Here is a 20,953-nt window from a genome sequence, read left to right as displayed (position 1 = left end):
CTTCATCATGGAGAGCATCTTTACCAGCTGCATCACTGTCTGGTATGGCAGCACTACTGTTATGGACCACAAGCACCTGCAGAGAGTGCTAAAGACTGCGGAGAAGATCACCAGGACTCCACTGCCCTCTCTGCAGAGCATTTACCACCACAGGGTGCGTAGGAAAGCTGCCTCCATCCTCAAGGACCCCACCCACCCCCAGCATGGACTGTTCGCCTCCCTACCCTCTGGCCGGAGGTTCAGAAGTGTGAAATGCAGGACCTCCAGACTGAAAAACTCTTTCTTTCTTTCTACCATCAGACTCCTAAACAGCTGAAGAGTTTATGACCAGGAAATACGTGATGTACTGTTTACATTCTGTTTGCACATGCATAATTGCACAATGACTTCATTTGTATTATGTGGCATTCATGTGGACGGCAAAGTAAGAATTTCATTGTACAGGGAAACATGTTTCCTAACTGTGCATATGACAAATAAACACTTTGACCTTTGACCTTACCACGGCTGTGACAGAGAGAACTGTGGCTAACATTTAACGTCAGGAGAAAGCAGGTATAAAATCTGCTGCCCTGGTCTCAGCATGGCAGCCGTTAGTCATACGACACCTTTTCAAAGTTAAAAACATGTTTGAGGAGGGAGAGGGTGTTTGTAAATCACGTCACTCGCCAGAAGAGAATGTGAGGGGTTTCACAGGCTTTCAGGTCAAACCATACTCTACTTAGCGAATGAACTAATAGATGATTTGACTGGAAGGAGACGAGATTGTTGTAAACATACACTTTCATCTAAGTTTTCTCTCAGTCCACGTGCACAACATCCTAAATGGTGTATTGAAAATAACACAACTGTGGTACATTTCCATCATCAGTGTTGGTAAAAACACAGCTAAATAAAAAAACTGCATTGCAGCAATATTTTGAGCACCTGAAGGTAATTTGGAACAGGTTTACTAAATATCATCTTTTATGTTTAGAGCTGTTGTTGCTCTGTGGTGCATTGTACTGTGGAAGCTGCTTTGCCAGTCATCAAACACTATAAACACTAAATTTGTATAGCATATTTAACATGTGCATGTAAACCCTAATACATGTCTGTTGTGAACAACATTCACTGCTGCTTTCTTATCAAATCTGAATCCAGTAGTTCAACAGTGCGAGTCTTAGTTACACACACAAGCTGCAAGAGAGGGGCCACAGCAGGGCAGACAGGAGGCTGTGCTTTCACTGCATTCACATAAAATCCTCACTTGACAGTGTTGTGCGGAGGTGTGGTCATGTTTATTTGTGTTTTAGAACATAACCGGAGTGAAACAATCAGAAAATAACATTTCTGTGATTCACAAATTTCTTTTGCTAGCACCGCTCCCCCTGGCTGAGTCACGCGGGCAGGCGGACGGATTTGGTACGAACTAGTGACGCTGAACCGACCAATCAACTGTACAAAAACTGAGTGGATGTACGAAAACTGGGACAAAATTTTGACGAAAAAAGTCGTTGAAAACCGAATCGTACAAAAAGTAGGGCATACGAAAACCGAGGTTCCACTGTACTTCATATTATATACAGCCTTTTCCATTAGTTATTTGTATAATTTAAGAGGGAAGACAGAATGACTACTAGCTACAGTATATCTGTTGTGTAGAAGTTGTTTTCTGTAGTTGTACTATGAGATAAAACTGGGCACTTCTATTGATATCAGAATGGCAAGCAGCATTTCATTTGCACATGTGTGGGTGAGTTGAAGCTATCAGTGCAGCTTACTGAGGTGTTGGATGATGTGGTCTATGGTAGGCTTGAAGAGGGAATTCATAGCATCTGGACTCATCCTCAGCATCCCCTGAGATGACCATTTAACAAAATCCACACTGGAGAGTAGAGGAAAGAAGGGGTTACATGAAAATCGGATGTTCAGTGCAGTGAACTGTGTTCCTATGTTTTGCTTTGCATCAGACAAAACCCTTCACACACTCTTTGACATGATTTTGTATAATGACAGCACAATGTTCATATAATCCTGATTCCATTCCACTAAAGTCACTAAACAACATTACTGAATTATAGCTCAGTGCTATCTCCAACACTGAGATAAAAATCCCGTTACTTATACAAACATATAGAGACTATTACATGTAGTCCTTTAATCTGTTTACTATAAAACTATTAGAGCCTCTTTAACTGCCATTTTCCTCTTATTTTAAGGAGCCGATGAAGCCTGGACACATAATTATAAGCTCTACAGTTGCACATCCAAATGCGCAATGGCTTCAAACTTATAAAGGCATTTTGATGGATCGATTAAGGGAACTGTGGTATTACATATCAGCCACGGTGTCTGTCAGCTTGAAAACCAGATGCAGAGACCAGCGACAGTCCAGGCTCTGTAGGGAGCGGGGTCTTAAATTTCTTCATAAGCTATTTCCCTCAGTCCTGCCTCTCTAGGTCTGATACCGTCTGTCTGTCAGCTCATAAATCCTGAAAGAATCTATAGTATCCATCTGCTGTGATCCCATGTGTGTAGTGATTCATGTACAGTAGTGCACATTTAAGTGTGTGATACTGTTAATGTTGGCCCCTCCCAAGGTTTTCCAGCATACTGAGACAGACTGAGCACTTCCAGTAAGGCATCTGAGGAGCCTGGGGGCTACCAGGAGCTCCAGTTTCAGACATATAAATATCTTTTAATGTCCTCCTCTGTGGGATTATGAAAATCCACACAGGCATGAGATAGGGCCATTAAAATCCACGGTGGTCCCATAAATCAGTCGTTTCAGTACTCTAATGACTGAAAGTTATGTCACCAACAATATCACTACCACTGAGGTCTAGTGACATGCTTTTATCTGAGCATCTCTTAGTTCCTAATGCCAGTCTTCTCTCAGTTCAAGTGACTCAGGTCACCTCATAAGATACTCTGAGGTGACAAAATGATGAAAATAAATTGTTTCCCTGGGTTATACATTGTAAAGGATGCATGGATGCCTTTCTTGGAAAATAAATTGTATTCTATTATCTGTCTGGCCCTTGAGGTGAAACGCGAGACTTGCACAGCCAGTTTCTGGACTACAAGACTTAAAACCAGTGGAAGTGCAAACAAACTTTAGGCATCAAATTTAAATTAGATGAAAGTTTATAGATCCCTGAAAAGGTTATTGCTAGGTTACATACAACCAGCTGAACAGTGCCGTGCACTACAGCTACTCAGCTGGGCTCTCTGAAACACCTATACAAGCTTCCAGAACATTAATACATTTTATTCAAGCTGTTTATTTTTTTTTCACATGACTAAGAATTAAAAACTATCAAGTTAAAAAAGCCACAGACTTTTCAACTACTAAGAAAAACAGTAAAATTAACAATTACAAATAATCAGCATTCATTACTTTATTGTTTTATTATTTGGAATAATAATAATGTCAATTTTGTTAACTATCCTCCACTGATCATTCTCATGTCTGTGCGTTATTTACAAAGCTGGAGTCAGCACATGGTTAACCTACTGGCGTTAGCGTCAAAAATGTCTCCATACTCAGATCATGTGAAGTCCAGCACCTCCCGCTGCCTTTTCCAACATTTTTTTATTCCTTCTTATTCTGTTTCAGTTATTATGTGAAGATGTTTTTCACAGCTAATTAAAAATACAAGAAAACAGAACAGCTCCCTGCTGCAGATCCTGCATTTTATGTTCCACCTATTTATCCCTGTTCAGGGCCACAAAGTCACTTCTGCATGCTGCCTGAGGGTTTGGTCCCTGGTTGTCTGAGCTACTCACTTGCTTTTGCGCAGGGCGTGTTCCACACTGTGCCCCCTGAACTTCTTGTAGTAGTCAATGAAGGAGAAGGGTAGGTTAATATTGAGTGGGTTAGTTCTGTCAGGGGCCGCCGCTCTCTTCCGAGACTCAAATGCAATCATCAGGTCCACCCAGGCAGCCGGCCTCTTTATCTTAAACTGGTCGACGAAATCCTGGCCAAAGATCTTACACAGCAGCTTCTCAAATTCATAGTCAATCCCAATAGAGCCATAGGGGCCACCTGATCATGAGTACAAATGAAACAAGGTAAGACTCTATGTGCCATACCGAGAGAGAAGTAATATTATGCTATAAGCCTCTTTACCTGAGGCCTTGTAAAGCTCCTTTAGATGTCCCTCTGGAAGACGGATCTGATGAACAGTCAGGTCCACTGTCCCTCCACCACAGTCCACCACTACGTAACGGTCACCTGCACAGAGAATACACAAAAATGGAACATAGTGTGCAGTGAGCTCAGACAAAAGCAATTTAAAATGCAAGTCATCCAACTTCCTGCTGTGCACCCACTGCCTCTCATCTACCACAACCATTTTTAGGAACATTCTCAGGGGAGGATGGTGGTTTCAAGAACCGGGCCACAGGAAGTGCTGCTGACCTACATTTATGGGGCTATAATGTCAGGGGCGTGCTGGTGAGGGGGCGAAAGGAAGGAAAATAGATGCGGTAATGTGGGAGACCCAGGACTGACTTAAGCAAAGACCAGATGGTGAACAGAGATGGGACATTAGATGACTCACACAATGAAATACATCCAAGGTCATATTTCTTCACAAGTGCATGTCACATAATGTACTGTGGGTGTGCAGCTGATGGTGGGTAGTTCCACTTAAGGTGTTCAAAAATAATTCTATTTTTATTTTCCTCAAATCACATCTCTCATAAAGTCCCACTGAAATCACTTGCTGTCAAACATTTTATTATATATTTGTTGTTACTGAAAGTAAGAAAAAAATGCCTTTGGAGATCATTTCAGATCAGTTTCTGAGTGAACATGTCACTGAACATGTCTGGAAGACAGTGTGACGTGAAGAGACAAGGTAAATAAAGCAAAGCTAGTACCAGTAACTGTTCCACTGATGTTCAGTGTTTTGTTAGTAATGGTGTTGAAGAGCAAAGCTGGATTTAAACCTGTGTGTTTGGCTATGTGCTGGCTGCAGGGTTAGGCTGTAGGCTAAAACCAGAGTTATGTACAGTCAACATCGCCGCAGACCTACACATATAAGGGTGTTATGGGTAACTGTATGTCACAGAGGCTTGCAGAGGAGCTGATGGGCAAACCTCCCAAATCTCAACAATGCATTGTGCAGACCTACGCGTCAAGACAGCTGATCGTTGATCTAACCTCATGTTGAAAGGTGGGAACCAAGCACAAAGGTAGATGGAGCAGCTAGGAGAGTATTCTCTCATTCATTAGCAAAGCACAGCAGAATGTTGAGTGTGCTATATCGAACCTGCAAACTGATGTTAGCAGTGAGGTTTCTTAGCGCATTACTGAAACCCAAAAGACTGCGCTAGGACACCTAGTGCACTGGTTCTTCCTCAAAAGAGAGCATGGAACATTTGATTTAGATAGCAGATATGAATGCTGTATACAAATTACAATTCCAAATTAATGGTCTTCTCAACAGGATTAGTTAATGGACTCATCATGGTAATATTCAGATGTTCTAACAGGTTACAAACCAAGTCGATGATTTCTGCTGTTTATTTGCACATTTCAGTACATGTTAAGCTGCAACTTGTGTCTGGCCATCATTTCTATCAGCCAAGATAACACCAAGCTTACTGCTGAAATCTGCAAGAGTGATGACATCACCCAGATGATCAACCATTTAAACAAATAAATAGTTTGTCTAAACAATTTATTTTTAAGTCAAAGTGAACCTAAGAACTCCTAAAATGTCACAATTCCTCACTGCACAGGAGCTGTGTGCCCACAGCCCCAGTTGGTACACGAACTCCAAACCAAATCAGTCTGTAAACTATGACGGGTGTTTCCGACAGTTCAGATAATAACTTTACTGTTTGCCGTCTTTGTCTCTTTCAAATACAGTTAAGTTTGACTAACCCGGGATTTTTTTTATAGGTTTCTGTATATAAGCGTGTTGCGGAGCCAGGGGGTGGTCAGGACGACACCCTGGCTCCGTTTGGCCACCTGTACCAGTCAAAATGTGGTGCTTGTTAATATTAATGGAAGAAAAATGAGAAACGATGACAAATTGTTGCCTTAAATACAACTAGCATTGTTCTAGTGATTTAAAATGGAAAATGGTCAAACTGGATTCATTTTGTTCCAAGCATACAACATGATCCATTCATTTCTCCAATTGTGTTGTTATCAAGTACTTGGCATGAGTCACCTCAGTGGGAGTGGGGGGTGGGGAGAGCAGGAGAGCAGCCAAAGTTAGCTAAAGAAAGCACAGTGTGTCTCATATGTACACAGAATAAACACTTTGATTCTCAAAAAATGTGCGGTTTGTTATTTCATATAATTGGGGTTTAATTTACTTTTTACATCTATTTCAAATGTGCGACTGCTCTGTGAGTCTTTGCCCCAACCTGGCCACCCCATCCAGAGTTTTCTACATCCGTCCCTGATTAAAATAAGATTTAAAAAAAACTGTTATAAAATTGTATGACGCTTTAACTTATCTGTTATTTATTATTAATTAAAACAGTAGGAGAGTGAAGCCATGTGACCAGAGGTTGACTGGAAAATAGCAGGACGACCTGGCAGAAGGAAACGTCTGTGACACTGTTCCTTCTGCAAAGAAGGGAAACTATCCAGCTGCCAGACAGACGGCACGTCTACCATTAATGCTGAACTATTTACAACCTGTCTGATCATCTCTTGCTTCTTACCCTGTCCTAACGGGTTTTAGCAACGCCAAGGTATACCCAGATCTTTGTTTGTTTGGCGTTCAGAGCAAGTGAACAAAGTCATCTTGACTGACAGAACCAGTGACACAGGCTGTAGAACTGAAACCCAAGCTGTAATACACAACAGTCTCTGTACACTGCTTTTTAGCTAAATGGAACTGCTAACTGCTTTTGCTACAGCCAAATAACTATCATACAATGAGAATAAAATCTGATGGAAATAAGCTAAATCAACATAAGATATATAGATATATAGGTTATTTAAAGGCAAAACCTTAAATGTTAGATTTTCAACATGCTCTGCTTCTGCCATCTAAAGCTTACTACCTAATATGAGAGACAGGAAACAGCAAGAGCTGTGACCCTAGAGGAAGAGGAAAGTAAGTCATTAACAGATGAGTAAAAGAAGACAAAGACTCTACCTTCTTCCAGCTCCGACCAAAGCTCCCCTATGACATTTTCCACCAAAAAGGTGCGGCTCTGCCGGTTGCGCCGAACATGCTCCTTAGCTGCTTGTTAACAGAGAGAGAATGTTGTGGTGAGTGTGATGAAGGCGTGAAACTCTGCTGCATGAAGCTGTGTGGCTCTTGCACAGCCATGTGTAAGGCAAGCAGCAGGCTGAGGTGCACATGAATCCACAATGTGGGCAAATCTTATTTCTACACTTTGGAATTCTGATCAGTCTTATTTAATCTGTGATGTGTCTTTTCAAGAGCAGCTGAATTTCAGGTGTGTAACAGAAAGATCATTTGCCTGTTCACCACATACACAGTACTGTATATGTAGAGTACGTAGGCAAGGGCGCTAGGACAACATGTCACAATAGGGTGACCCACCAATCAAGCTGCTTATGGCGTGAACATGCAGTGAGAGTGATGGGATTAAAACACGAAACAGAACATTAAGATTCCACCGAGACAGTGGTGGGAGCTACCAGTAATAACAGTGATATTAATAATACTAGAACGTTAAAAGTGAAATAAAAATCACTGGCTTCACTACAAGTGATCCCGTGTCCATACTAACTCCTCCATGATCAGCCCAAGATTTCAGAATTCTGTATCATTGGGAAGAAAACTGAATAAAGGCCGTTTCCCCTAAATCAACTTTCATCTTAAAGTCTGATGAGATTATCAATTAGTTTAACATTGTTTTGATGTGCTTTTTTTGTTAAAAAAAAAATTTAAATACCTTAAACTTGGTACAAAAATTCATTACATTTTTACTTATCACTTTTTTTTTTATTACTAATTAATCAGAAGGAGAGTGAAGCCATGTGACCAGAGGTTGACTGGCAAATAGCAGGAAGACCTGGCAGTGTTAGGGCAGGAGTAAACGTCAGAGCGACATTTCCTTCTCAACAGAGGAAACAATACAAAGAAGGAAGGCCAACTCTCCAGCTGCCACACAGAGGGCATGAGAGAGGTCCACACAGTTAACGTTACCTCAGAATAACCCTCCAACAACATCATATAAATACTGTGCATGACGAATACTGCCAAAGACAGTTTGAACAAATATGTGAAGATTATTATTTAAAAGAGCAGTTCTGCTTAATCTGAATCTGGCAAAAAAAAACTGTCACTGCAAATTTGTCACCATAAAACGAATAGAGTGAAAAGCAATATCAGCCAGAAAGTGACATGTGTATCATTTGCACTGTAATACAGTATGTTAGGTAGAGTAGGAACGGTCATATGCCAAGTTCACCTTACTCTGTTCCCAACACCTGTTCAAGACTTGATCTAAAGGCACTGCACATAGGCGGAGTTGTGTCATGGCTCGTCATGCAACATGCCACATAAATCCCAGAGCACACACCTGTAGCGGCAGACTTCATTGAGGTGCTACTGAAATGGGTGAGTACTTCAGGATTTTACGGTTTTGACGTGGAGGACAACAGCGTATCCTGAAGCACTGATGCATCTCCTTCATTGAAAATAATGGGTGCAGATGTTGTGATGCAGGTTGCACACTGCCTGTGTGCAGTGACCTTTAGAATATCCAAATACCTGATTAAATATTAAATTAAATATTAAACATATAGCATCTTATTAAGTTGGGGTCAGGGTGCCATGTTGTGTTTCTGGATGTTCAAGTAAGGTTGCATGAAAATAGCTAAAAGCAGAAATCAAATTTTTAATAATATAAAGGCAAAAATTGCAGTCTCTAGTCGTGCAAAGCTGGTAGAGCCATACCCCAAAAGACTTGCAGCTGTAATTGCAGCGAAAGGTGGTTCGACAAAGTATTGACTCAAGGGGCTGAAAACATATGCACGGCACACTTTTCAGATTTTTATTTGTAAAAAATCTTGAACACCACGTATCATTTTCCTTCCACTTTGCAATTATGTGATACTTTGCGTTGGTCTATCACATAAAATCCCAATAAAATACATTTAAGTTTGTATGTATTTAAGAAGTATGAATACTTTTGCAAGGCCACTGTATATTGAGTTCATTCTTAAAAGTTTTATATAAATCAGAAAATTGGGTAAAAAAACTGAAATTTTGTTGCAAGACGCCCAAAACTGCATGAACCTTGACCTTCACAAAGCTGTGAATGATCCATTGTGATGTGATCAATGTGATCACTGTGGACCTGCTAGTCAGTGCCATCAGACGTCTGAGGTACCACGCGCTCAAACACAACACAGGCTTTTGGACTGGAACAAAACCACTGTACTCAAAGCAAACACAGCTCAAATCAAAGTACCAACCCACGCTAGATGCAATACACAAGCTACATCACTGACTTCAGGCTTGCAGGGTGCAAGCTGTTTTGTTTAGTCTCCTTGCACCTTCACAGAAATGTTGCACATGTGCAGTTGAACTTCAGATGCTAAAATAAGTTATGGCCATTTGGAGCCTTTGGGGCAGGATTTTTACTAAATCTGTAGGTCTTGTGTTATGTAATGAGTAACATGTCGCCCTGTGCAGCAGTATGTTTCACTGGTGTGTTTTTAATCATTTTTGAACAACAGTAAAGGTCCATGGCACAGACAAATAAGCTAATCCAAGCTGGAGACTGACGGACATTAACCAAGAGTACAGGCAAATCACTGGTGGTTTCAGTCTCTGTATGGGCATTGTTAAAAACACTATGAATATAGAAAGTGACCAGCGTTATCCTTTAAAGATACAGCTCTGCTAAGTCATGAAACTTAACACAGCTCAAAGCATCAGCGGTAAGGTGAAAGGAAATCCGAGCCCCATAATAAAACCAGAACCACATTATAAATTAAGAAAAGTTACCCACGGACAGGACAGAATATCAGAAAAGCAGCCAAAGAAAGTTGAAATGTAATGGGTGGAAAGAAATAAAAGTCATTCATGCCTTCAACAACTCATGCAGCTTGTGCTTGAATTAAAAAAACTGAAGCATGTTTACCATGACCTGGGGAAACTATGGAAGAAACAACATTCAACAACAGGAAAAAACAGTATGGAACAATGTCAGTACTTATGCTCCCATAGGAAGACTAGAGAGAAGCTGTAAATACACAAACACTGATTAAAATCTACTCAGCAGCACAGTGGTGTGCATGAGTTGTAGTAATGAAGCCTGGAGTCAGACATAAATACTGTATGAAAGCATCATGATGGCATTAAAACAGCCAGCACCACCTGACGCCAGTGCTGATGGGACTCACCTTGGGTCATTCCGCTCCCCACGTTGTCAGTGGGGCTGAAGCCGTTCTGCGTCGTCTGGGTCCCCAGGTCCACCATCTGGTGGAGGCGGAGCTTGCGGCAGTAGATTGATGCTGCTTCGGGTTCCAAGGCAATGATCAGCTGCTCCGGGTTTTCACGGGACACCAGACCAGACTACACAGGGGTAGGATTCAGAGCAGAAAACACATTTTAGTTTTGACCTAGATGTAAAAAAAAGAATAAATAAATCTAGATAAAAATGCACAAAGTCCTGACTGGGTCATACAACAATGAGCACCTATTTGCATTCGTTTAAGACCCTGATCAAAGAAGACAAGAGGCGACATAAGATGTAATGCTTTGGCCAAATGCAGAAGACAGGGTGTAACTGTAGCTGTACTTTACAAGTATGTACTGTATAGTCAGTAAGTATAGTTGTGTATAGTACCAGTGAAATGACTTACTCTATGCAAACTAAAGCAAACTGTAGTAGTTCTGACTGAGCTCTGTAACATATACAGTAGCACAGCTCAATCCATGAGGTTAAAAGAACAATTTGTTTTGTTTAGACAGAACCTTGATTTATGCTAAGTAGGCAGATAAAAAGTCACTTCAATGACAATACATACTATACTAAATGTCAGTGTGTAATGACTGACAAAGGATTACTCTCAGGAGACAAATGTTATCACTGTTTTGGTACAAAACTGATCCTGAGACGTGCATGAAGTGTCCTGGTTACATTAGTATTTAGCTGTCAGACAGACCCTTGTGCTGCAGGTCGGTAAACAAGTGAGCTCACTATAAACTAAAGTGTGTTACCATTTGTAATGATTTGTAAGATACAGTAAGTCTTTGTTTTCACAGCTGCACAGAAACACAGAGTACAAACATTCACATGACAAAAGACCTAAACTCATACCGTGTACGTAAGCATAAAGGTAAAGACATATGCAGCAGCATCAGGGCTGCAGTTTGCTTAGTGCTGCAGAAGAGACAATGCTTCTGCTGATGCGAGCTTTCCTCCATTTTAAAGTCCTGTATCTGCGACCTGATGGTAATAATGTGAAGTATGGATTCAGAGGCCAATGAGTCGTGTTTTACTGCCAATGCAAGGCATGTGATGCTCTGTTATTCATCTCTTGATAGGTTTGTTTTACATGGTGAAGAAGCACAGAGAAACCTAAAGCAGGACGGGTTGGGTTGCACTTTCATAAATACAGCAGCAGGTGAAGGGAAACAGAAAGTGCTCTGACTTGTCATACATACACACTATGTCATGGTTGTTTAACTGGCACATCACTATGGGTTCAGTGTCTTGCTCAAGAACACTTTGACATGTGGACGGGAGAAGCCAGGGAGCCGCCAACCTTCTGCTTAAAAGACCACCTGCTGTACCTCCTGAGCGACAGCCTCTCTCTGCACCATGTAAAACCACAATTTCCACACTTTTGTTCACGTATTAGTTGACACAAGATACACTGCTGGTACAGTGGGTGTATTGTTTTTCTCTGAACAAAACCGGCTGTCTCCATCTTAATGCTACACTGGAGTAACCATGTCCAGGCTCCTCTTGATACTTAATACACAGACATGAGAGATCTGAAGAAGGCGAACAAGGAAGGGGAGATCAAGCCATTATTTGATAAGCAACCGTAAGTCTATCTGTGGTGATCCTTTTAATGCCTTGAATGAACAGATCTTGGCTATACTACTTCATAGTCTTGGCTGACTCACTGCCTTTTACTTTCTTACCCAAAAGTGAATGGTGTCTGGCAACCATTTACATTTTGCAGGGGGCTATTTAAGAACAGCTAACGTTTTGTGATGGACCACACCTAAAGCCATTTGTGGCTGAGTTAATAAAAGATGTACTCACATCTCAGGCGGTTCAATGAGGGAGACATACAAATCTAAAGTGTACTTGAATCTCTAAGATGGTCAAGTCCTTAGTCATTGTCTAAATGCCATTTTCATGGGGTTGGATACCTCTGCCATGTTGCCTCTCTCTGCCTATACAGACGTTTTCTGATCTACTGGAATCTCGATATTAAAAAACCGACAAAAAACTAAATATGAAAAGTTGGCTATGCTGGTTGATAATTTGCCACCAAGTAGCGTGGTATGTAACAGTCAGGTTCACTCGTCTCCTCCCATACACACACACACACACACACACACACACACACACACAGACCCACACAACTGTCCTGTCTCTTCTCCCTCCTCCTCCTCCTCCTCCTCCTCCAGCCTCTCGGCTCACTGCAGACAGCCACACCCAGGTGACCACTGATGAAGAGCCTCACACACAAACTTAAAATTCTCTACTTCTGAGGACATTTGTATATTATTTATTGAGATACCTCAGATTCTGTGATACATGCACTCAGTTGTCAGTTTATTATGCAAAGATACCATACACTTACACGACTGAATGTAATTAGACCTGGGTGGATGATGCAGGTCCCCACTAAAGCACAACAATGTTAGTGAGTGTATCTTTCATGGACTAATTAATAGGCTGAACAGGTGACCGCACTGTTTTGCGCAATCAGCTGAGACAGAATCATTGATGACAGAATAACCCTTAACTAAACATTAAAAAGGACTCACTACAGGATGGATGTACAATTGTGAGATCACAAGCCGACCCTTTCACGTTGATTCAGATTTGTAAGATGCATTAGCTTGTTTGTCCTGAGGTGAACTGTATTATTTGGGGAGGGCTTACTGTGGCTCTTAGTGGTTCACCTTGCTTCTTTACCATGTCTCTATAGTGTCTGTCTGTCTCCCTGTGTCCTCTCCCCCAGGCTGTAGGTCACTGTACTGTTTGTGTATGGCAGTCACTGATTACTGTGTGGTACTGCAGCAGCCCTCAGCATCTGCCTCTCTCTACAGTGATCGCTCTAACACCCAAGTGATTTTTCCTAATCAACTAATTAGATCTTGTCTTCAGCCGTTCTTAGTATAAGGTTCCAATTTAGTTCAGGGTTTACAATCAGGCATTTGCAAACTAGAGATGCACACTGGATAAAACAAATGAATGCCAGTGCACCACTGTCACTGAAGTTTGTCAGCCGACCTTATAAGCAGCTTCCCTCATGAACTGCTTTGCAGGCATTTTCCAAATGGCAGGAACCGTGATCACCCATCTCACGTCATTGTTGTCAAAGTCGCCGCCTGTCTGGTCACTCAGCTCCTGTAACATTCACACACACACACACACACACACTGTCTGTTACACAGTTCACAGTAAGAAAGTACAACCTACTCTAGTCAGATAGCACCTGTTAGAACGCTCTGTTAAAAGGATGTTGATAGGTTGGCTTCAGGTCTGAGGCTGACCACAATTCTACAGAACGTAATCATAAAAATATCAACCAAATAAGAAAATACATTGCATGCATATACAACAGAAAATGTACTACTGACAGATATGTTACCTTCAGTGCTTGCTCCTTAAAGAAGGCTAATGCATATGCAAAGATATCCAGGGCTTTGACTCGCTTCCCATTGGCTGCGTGCAGATCTGTGTCAATGGACAGATTCTGATTGCAGGGAGAAGACATCAAAGTTAGGGTACATAAGGAAATACAAATGGGAAGAGGGGATACGAGGTCTAGATCTGCTGCTGACACAGTATGTGACTCTGCTCATTATTGTTAGATTTTGTCTTAGTGGCTTGATTATACCAGGTAACCAGAGGATGAGTCCTAATGGCTTTGGTAGTGCCCCGACCTTTCCTCTGCATCCATCATCAAGCTCAAGGTTGAGTCTGGTGTTCTCTATTTTTCTGACTGTCAACAAATACCATCAAAAGACCCACACCAACCATGTGTTGGTCAGTTTCTCAATACTTTGACTTCTCTACTTTCTAAATCTTCCAACAGCTACCAGCCAGTTTTAGGAGACAGAAGAAAAGTACACAACATTGTCACCTTTAATCTTCCAGTGTCCGCTTTACTCACAAAACATTTTCTAATGTAATTGCCAGGAAATTTACTAAGAACTTTCATGTTCCAAGGAGACATAATGATCCCATAACCCTTTTACTTAAGGAACCCTTAAAGAAAGAAAAGAAAAAAACTCACCGCACTTCAGATTCTTAGTTGTGTCATTCTCCACTTAAAATTTAAATCCGCAGCAATTCTCCATGAAATGTATTTTTGTCAGGGTGGAACCACATCTACATCATCATCTCTACTTTTGTTCACAATATTATGCGTGTACTGCTATAAATACTATTATTATAAAAAGGTGACTGTCATCAGATGAAAACAATAGTAACTGGACTAGTTGTGAGTTTTAATCAAATACCAGTGTAGAGGCTAACATAGTGTCGTGATGATGCTGGTGTGTGCCTTTTTAAACATCACAGCACACACAGGCACACTGTTGATGGTAGCAGCATCATCCAGATCATGTCCTGTAGTGAATTATGGGCAGTAAAGAACCATGAAACAACAGCCACCGGCAAAAACACCTTGAACATGGCAAGAGTCAGCAAAATGCTGCAGTATCGAGCTGCAACACAAAACATCACATCAACCATTATAAGTGTTGAGGACGGAGTGTGTCTATACAGCTGCTTGGCACACCTGCCAGAAGAGCAACCTGGAGAACTCGTATGCATTTATTCACTGTGCGTATACATTATGTTTGTGTCCTTACTGCAGTGGTATGAAGCTTCATTTTAAATTTTTCCAGGTAGAGCCAGTGCTTAGATTCGCTGGGGTCTAGGTCATGGTAGAAGTCACGTGCCGCATAGCCAAAACTGTGGAACTTCCTGTCTGGAGTCAGCAGGATTGTGGTTGGAGTCTTCTGATTGGACACACCAGGGTCTCCACCTTCCCAACGCCTGGGAGAAGACCAGTCACTTATCAGTAGGTATATATTAAATCTGTTATTTTTGCTTTTGTATCGATGAAAGATTGATTTCTGGAAGTGGCAGCACAATAAAAACATCATCTTATTAATAATTTTCCAGGTGAAACATTTAAGAACCACTTTTTGGGACTTTCCATCAATTGTACATGAAGTTATGCATCTATTGCATAGTTGATGTTTTCAGCTCAGTTCATATAACAATCACGCTGAACCTGAAAATACTTTTATGATATGGCACATGTTAAATTGCAGCAGTAGGATAAGTAGAACAAGTAGAGCAACTAGAAGTCGGTCATAAAGCTAGAATTATGACTCCGTAACACAGCAACATCTAAAGATTTCTAATATTAGCCCAGTGTTAATTTCATCAACAATACCAATAATAAAAAAATATTTGTTGACCTATTTTTCAAATCAAATAAAAAGCTAAATTTGATAAGAACCATGACAATGTGCTTTATAATGTTCATCAACAAATCATAATGTGAAAGCGAGATGAATGGATATGAAGTAGTATAGTTTTAATACAAAGTGGTCTTCAACGACCATAATTGTATCTGTGGAATCACAAGGCGTAGCTGAGAAGCTACCACCTAAGTGATGTCCTGTTTCATATGATGGTAGCGCTTCTTGGAGGAAATTGATCGAAATTCATCTACAATCCACTGAGAATTACACGAGTAGATGTGAAAAAACCCTGTAGAGACAAACTAGGAAAACCTGCCAGCATGTCAATATATTTATGAAAAGGCAAGCTAATTTGTTTTTTTTATCAAGTGCTGCGGATGTAGAACTAATGTTACAGTTACCTTGAAGCCCTTTTCAGACACGGGATATGTAACATTGCTGGCTTCATCGATCTGTTAACATGAGGGCTTTCGGCAATCCAGGCATAGGTCCCTGTTATGCTATATTGCTCACGACATGCCCAGAACCATGACAGAGAGAGCCACGGTCAATGCCTCTAACTCTAAAAGCTGTCAGCCCCCCTGTGCTTGGAGGACAATTCCACCAGCGGTTAGATTCCTGATCATTCATTACTTTTCCTGAAATGAAGTCAGGACAGCTGTGAAATTCTAATACAGGGAATGGAATGTCTCATACTAGTACACCAGTACTCTCCCACCTCTCTCATAGCAACTATTCAAAAATTCCTTGGTAGAAACTAAACACCGCCTCCCTCCTGACTCAACCTCTGTCCAGATTTGTTTGGGCAAGGAGTTCAGCACAGGAGGGTCTCACCCAAACTAAACAATCAGAGGGATCTACAGCTATTTTCACTGCAAATCTACAAGCGCCGAGTGAAAATAAAACAGCACTGACTATTGGGTTGAAATGGGAAGCAAACAACTGTTTTCTGTTTCTGTGCCAACTAACCCAGAACTTGGGTGGGCAGAAAAGCATCTGGCACTGGTTTCACATCACCTGTGTACGCTCATAAAAAGCTAATGACTGTAAAGCTTTATTTGTATGTGGATTATTCTTTAGATTTCAAACAAATCAATTACTGCACAAGAGTATAGGCTAGCCAACCTTTATGTGTATTCTCATCACAAGTACGTAAAGTATTAGCTTAACTTACTAAGATATTGGATTTGGTTGGATTCTCTAACACTGCGACAACATTCATGGTGTAACTTCAGACAATAGTGCCAAAAACAACAAAGCACTGACCTGAGCACTGCCAGGACTTATTTCACTGATTACTACAGACTCTGTCAGCACTTGGCAGGGGGATGGAAAAAACCTAATACGTTAATCACATTATAATATATATTATAAATGATATATATTATAATCGATATAAATTGATTAAATTCATGAAATAGTTTATTTTGATCTTACATAAACCTTACTTAGAATTATATCATTTTAATTACTATCAAAGTAAAGAACATTTATATACACACACACACATTTTAAGGAAATATATCTAGTACATTTTCTGCCATTGAGGTGTGTGAAAATATCTAAAAAATCTTATTTTGCAAATTAATAAAGGAACATACAAAGAACATTTTCATTTTTTGGTTGTGCAACGACCTCAGTACACTTTGTCAGCATCATATCCGATGTAGAGGGAGCCATCGATTTAAAATCACTGTTATTATGGTGCCATTTGTTTGACAATTAACTCTTCATTGTTATAATATCTAATAGATGATTAAGGAAATTCGCTGATATCTGCCCCAAACAAATGCTTGACAGAGGCAGACTATCTGTATGACTCATATGACACATCTGCACCATCTGGAAATTCTGTGGTGCCTTAGAGAAAATTCTACAAGTACAATAAATACAAGAAACTGACTGCAGGCCGCAGGTGCTGTGAAATCACACCACTTAAAACTCCTGAAAACATAGTTCTAAATATTAAGTATTTCTCTTTGAAATACACCTATTCATGATCAATAAACAGCAGGTAAAGCTTGTTGTAATCTTTATATATACACTTTATATGCTGTTTTTTAAATTTGAGTTTTTACACATATATATATTTTTGCTCTTCCAGTTCAGTGTAACTGTTCACATGCAGTATGTAAAGTTTAGCAGTGTAAAACTGGGAGTGTGGATTGATCAGATTTAACAGAAAGAGATGAAACACAGCAACTGTCATCAGATTTTTGATTCAAATGTCACTAAATCCAGAGTTATGCACAAAAGTATGTGACATCAAACCTTTCTGTCCTAAGTGAGTGTCTGCATTGCAGGACTGGCCTACCTCATGGTGTGAATGCACTCTGGCTCCTTGGTGAAGGCGTAAGCATAACCGCTGGACGTGGTGCCAAAGTCGATGGCAACCACCACCACAAAGGACGGCTCTGAGCGTACCTGGTCCGTGTCATTCTACATTACAGAGAGAATGTACCATTTGACTGGGTTAGGATGTGTAATCACAAATTGTGAGAAACACAAACCTACACGCATGCACTCAATTTAAGTTCAAATCAGCAAAGAAACATCACTACTTAACACAAAGATGAGCAAACATGGCAGCACTGAAATAATATTCACAACTCACTTCTGCTGCCCTGGGACCTTGTAGCAGAAATCAATAAAAATAATTGTCATTTTGTTCGATAGTGTTGGTGGAGTCAATGATACTATGCTATTAGTGTTGTACAGGGGTAGTGTGTTTGTAGTGTGCTGGCACAGTCGTATTACTGTTTGTTGCTGCACTGACTCAGCCTGATCCTGACAAGAATGAGGAAGAAGAAACAATAAATAGCAAAAAAAAAAAACAAACAAAAAAAAAGCATGCAGGCCTTCGACTGTTTCATCATACTGGTATGGAAGGAAAGAACTGCTTCTGCTGTATAGATAAAATATGAAAACATATATATATAGTAGTCAATGAATATCTGGACAATTAGTTTTATCAGTCACATTGTGTGTCTGTTATGTTAGACACTGACTGTCGTTATTGACTAGTCAGTCACCAAACAGCGAGTCAACCAATCCTGCTGACATGACTAAACAAGAAGGCCGTTCTGAAAGGAGAATAAACCTGTGAACTCCAGTTTATTACACACAGAGACAGTACAGCAGGTACAGAACAACAACAAGTACATGTGTGTAAGAGAAGTGAGTCACCTGAATGTGTGAAGGAGACAGTGGGGTGATTCCAGGGTCACCCATGCTTTTTGCTGGAGAAGGGTTAGCCATCTCATCTGCAGAGACAAAGACATTCAAAACTGTACCTTTATGTCTGTATGCTCAGTTGTTACCTCCACCGAGGTTCTGTGTGTGTGTGTGTGTGTGTGTGTGCGCGCTGGTTAGCACAATTATAAACGATGGATAATCAGCATACTTGGCAAAGGCATCGGTGGGGACCAACCCCATCTTTAAAATGGGGCAACTTTTTAAAAACTTATATCTCCATCCAAAGTTTTCAAAATCTTTTCAAATTCAACCAAATATAAGGTGGCAATGTCAATCACCAGACCAAATTTCATCCAGATCTGATCCGGATTCCAGATCTAACAGCCAATTAAACATTGAAAACCCCATTTAATGCATACTTTCTGCCATAACCTGGCCTATAATGAAGATACAAGCCTGAAATGTTCAGGTAAGATGCACAGAATAACTTCCTACCAGACCCTAAACAATGATCTGGATCTGAGCAAGGATATTAGGAAATATTTAGTGTTGTTCTGGAACTTATTTTTCACAAAGGACCATGTGCTTTCTGAGTGCTCTCCTTTTAATTTATTTATTTACACTAAGTAGGCATCTTTGGAAGGAGAGGATGGGGGGGTGCTAGGTTCATGTCTGGGGGAGCTCTGAAGGGGGGGAGGGGGATCAGTACAGCGACATTCTCTGAATGCCCTGAGTGATGCGGAGCACAGTCAGGTGAAACTGCAGGCTATCTCTGCGTGTGCGCTGTCCTTCAGGCTTATCCATACATTCATGTTTGGATAAGATATCCCAAGGGCATGATGCAAGCTAGCACCAAGCAGTCTGGATCCAGAGATGTTTGAATGTACCCCATCAGTTTCGAAGCAATCTTTACAATTTCGAAAAAAAAAAAAAAAAAAACTGAAGTTATCATTGTACCTTAGCCCACGAGTGAGGCACTCTGCATACAACCATGTATTCAGGATCAGGAGTCGGTTATCAATTGTACATATCTATCGATAAATTAATACGCATTGTACAGACTGTAGATACTGTGCACTCTGCACTGCTGTTATTGCACTTCTGGTTAGATGCTAAACTGTATTTCGTTGCCTTGTACTTGTACATGTGTAATGACAATAAAGTTGAATCTCATCTAATCTAATCTAAATGATCCTAATCTTTTTCCAAAAGTTGGAATGGGGGCAGATCCTTATTATTCACATGTTGTAAATAATGACCGGGGGGGTTAAGTGTTTTGCCCAAGGACACTTCGACATGTTGACCGCAGGCACCGTGATTCAAACCTCCAACCTTCTGGTTGGGCGATGGCTGCTCTACCCACCTACCACAGCAACCAAAAGGTTGACCGCCCAACGTGGTTCAGTTTGTCCAGTAGCAGTGAAAAAGCTTTTTTCCACAATTTTAGAGCTAGCTTTCCTTTGCAAGATGTCACAAAACCCAGCATAGATAATAAAGTTCATATTACTTGGATGTGTAAAGACAATGACTGGCAACAGTTCTGTTAGTTCCCTTACAGATGTGTCAGCCACAGTTAAACTTTCAGTTTTTGCCATCTTTACATACTTGGTTATAGAGTCCCCAATCAGAATAATGTCTTGTATGTCAGGTTTGGAATTAGCATAGCTTCTTCTAATCCTCTGCCTAGTTGTGGCTTTTGGGATACTTTTTGTGTTTTGGCTAGCTTTAGTGCTGGCGATGTGTCTAGCTTCCCTGGGTTCAGCAATTTTGGTATTGTCACTAGATTCATTTTGAGTCAATGGCTCAAACCTGTTTTGCAGTGGAAGTTCAGGTGGTGGAGTGAGCACTCCAATTAAATTTCCTACTTGATTTACTTTGATATACCATTACTGCTGACTCCGGACAGATGTAGCAAAGCCTGCAGCACATCACAGACTACAGGACCACCACCAGCATCATCAGCTCCACTGACAGCCTGCCGGATGACCTCAACACCTTCTACACCCGCTTTGAGACCTCCAACTACAGCACAGAGAGGAGGCACACACACACCACCCCACCCCCCACCCAACTCCCCTCCACTAACTGTCTCACCAGGCCAGGTACGCACAGTCCTGAGGAAG

The 20,953-nt window shown here is 40.8% G+C and overlaps 1 protein-coding gene across 5 annotated transcripts in view; it reads right to left on the bottom strand.

Annotated features, from left to right (window-relative positions):
• The window catches only part of hspa12a (heat shock protein 12A), a 53,707-nt gene that overhangs the window by 7,659 nt on the left and 25,095 nt on the right, over positions 1-20,953 (bottom strand). Inside the window, exons 2-12 of one of the 5 annotated variants that reach the window (XM_020607536.1) lie at positions 18,822-18,898; positions 17,950-18,074; positions 15,012-15,198; positions 13,784-13,888; positions 13,423-13,539; positions 10,343-10,514; positions 10,081-10,095; positions 7,113-7,202; positions 4,115-4,219; positions 3,772-4,030; positions 1,764-1,867 (exon numbers count right to left, since the gene is read on the bottom strand). In XM_020607536.1, the coding sequence (XP_020463192.1) occupies positions 1,764-1,867; positions 3,772-4,030; positions 4,115-4,219; positions 7,113-7,202; positions 10,081-10,095; positions 10,343-10,514; positions 13,423-13,539; positions 13,784-13,888; positions 15,012-15,198; positions 17,950-18,074; positions 18,822-18,898 (1,356 nt within the window). The remainder of the gene's footprint in view (positions 1-1,763; positions 1,868-3,771; positions 4,031-4,114; positions 4,220-7,112; positions 7,203-10,080; positions 10,096-10,342; positions 10,515-13,422; positions 13,540-13,783; positions 13,889-15,011; positions 15,199-17,949; positions 18,075-18,821; positions 18,899-20,953) is intronic. The other 4 variants (XM_020607537.1, XM_020607538.1, XM_020607539.1 and 1 more) reach the window with 4 other exon arrangements.

Source organism: Monopterus albus, unplaced genomic scaffold (assembly GCF_001952655.1).
Source record: "Monopterus albus unplaced genomic scaffold, M_albus_1.0 scaffold87.1, whole genome shotgun sequence".
Lineage (NCBI taxonomy): Eukaryota > Metazoa > Chordata > Actinopteri > Synbranchiformes > Synbranchidae > Monopterus > Monopterus albus.
The sequence above is the reverse complement of the archived record's forward strand: the minus strand, read 5'-3'. Positions and strand labels throughout refer to the sequence as shown.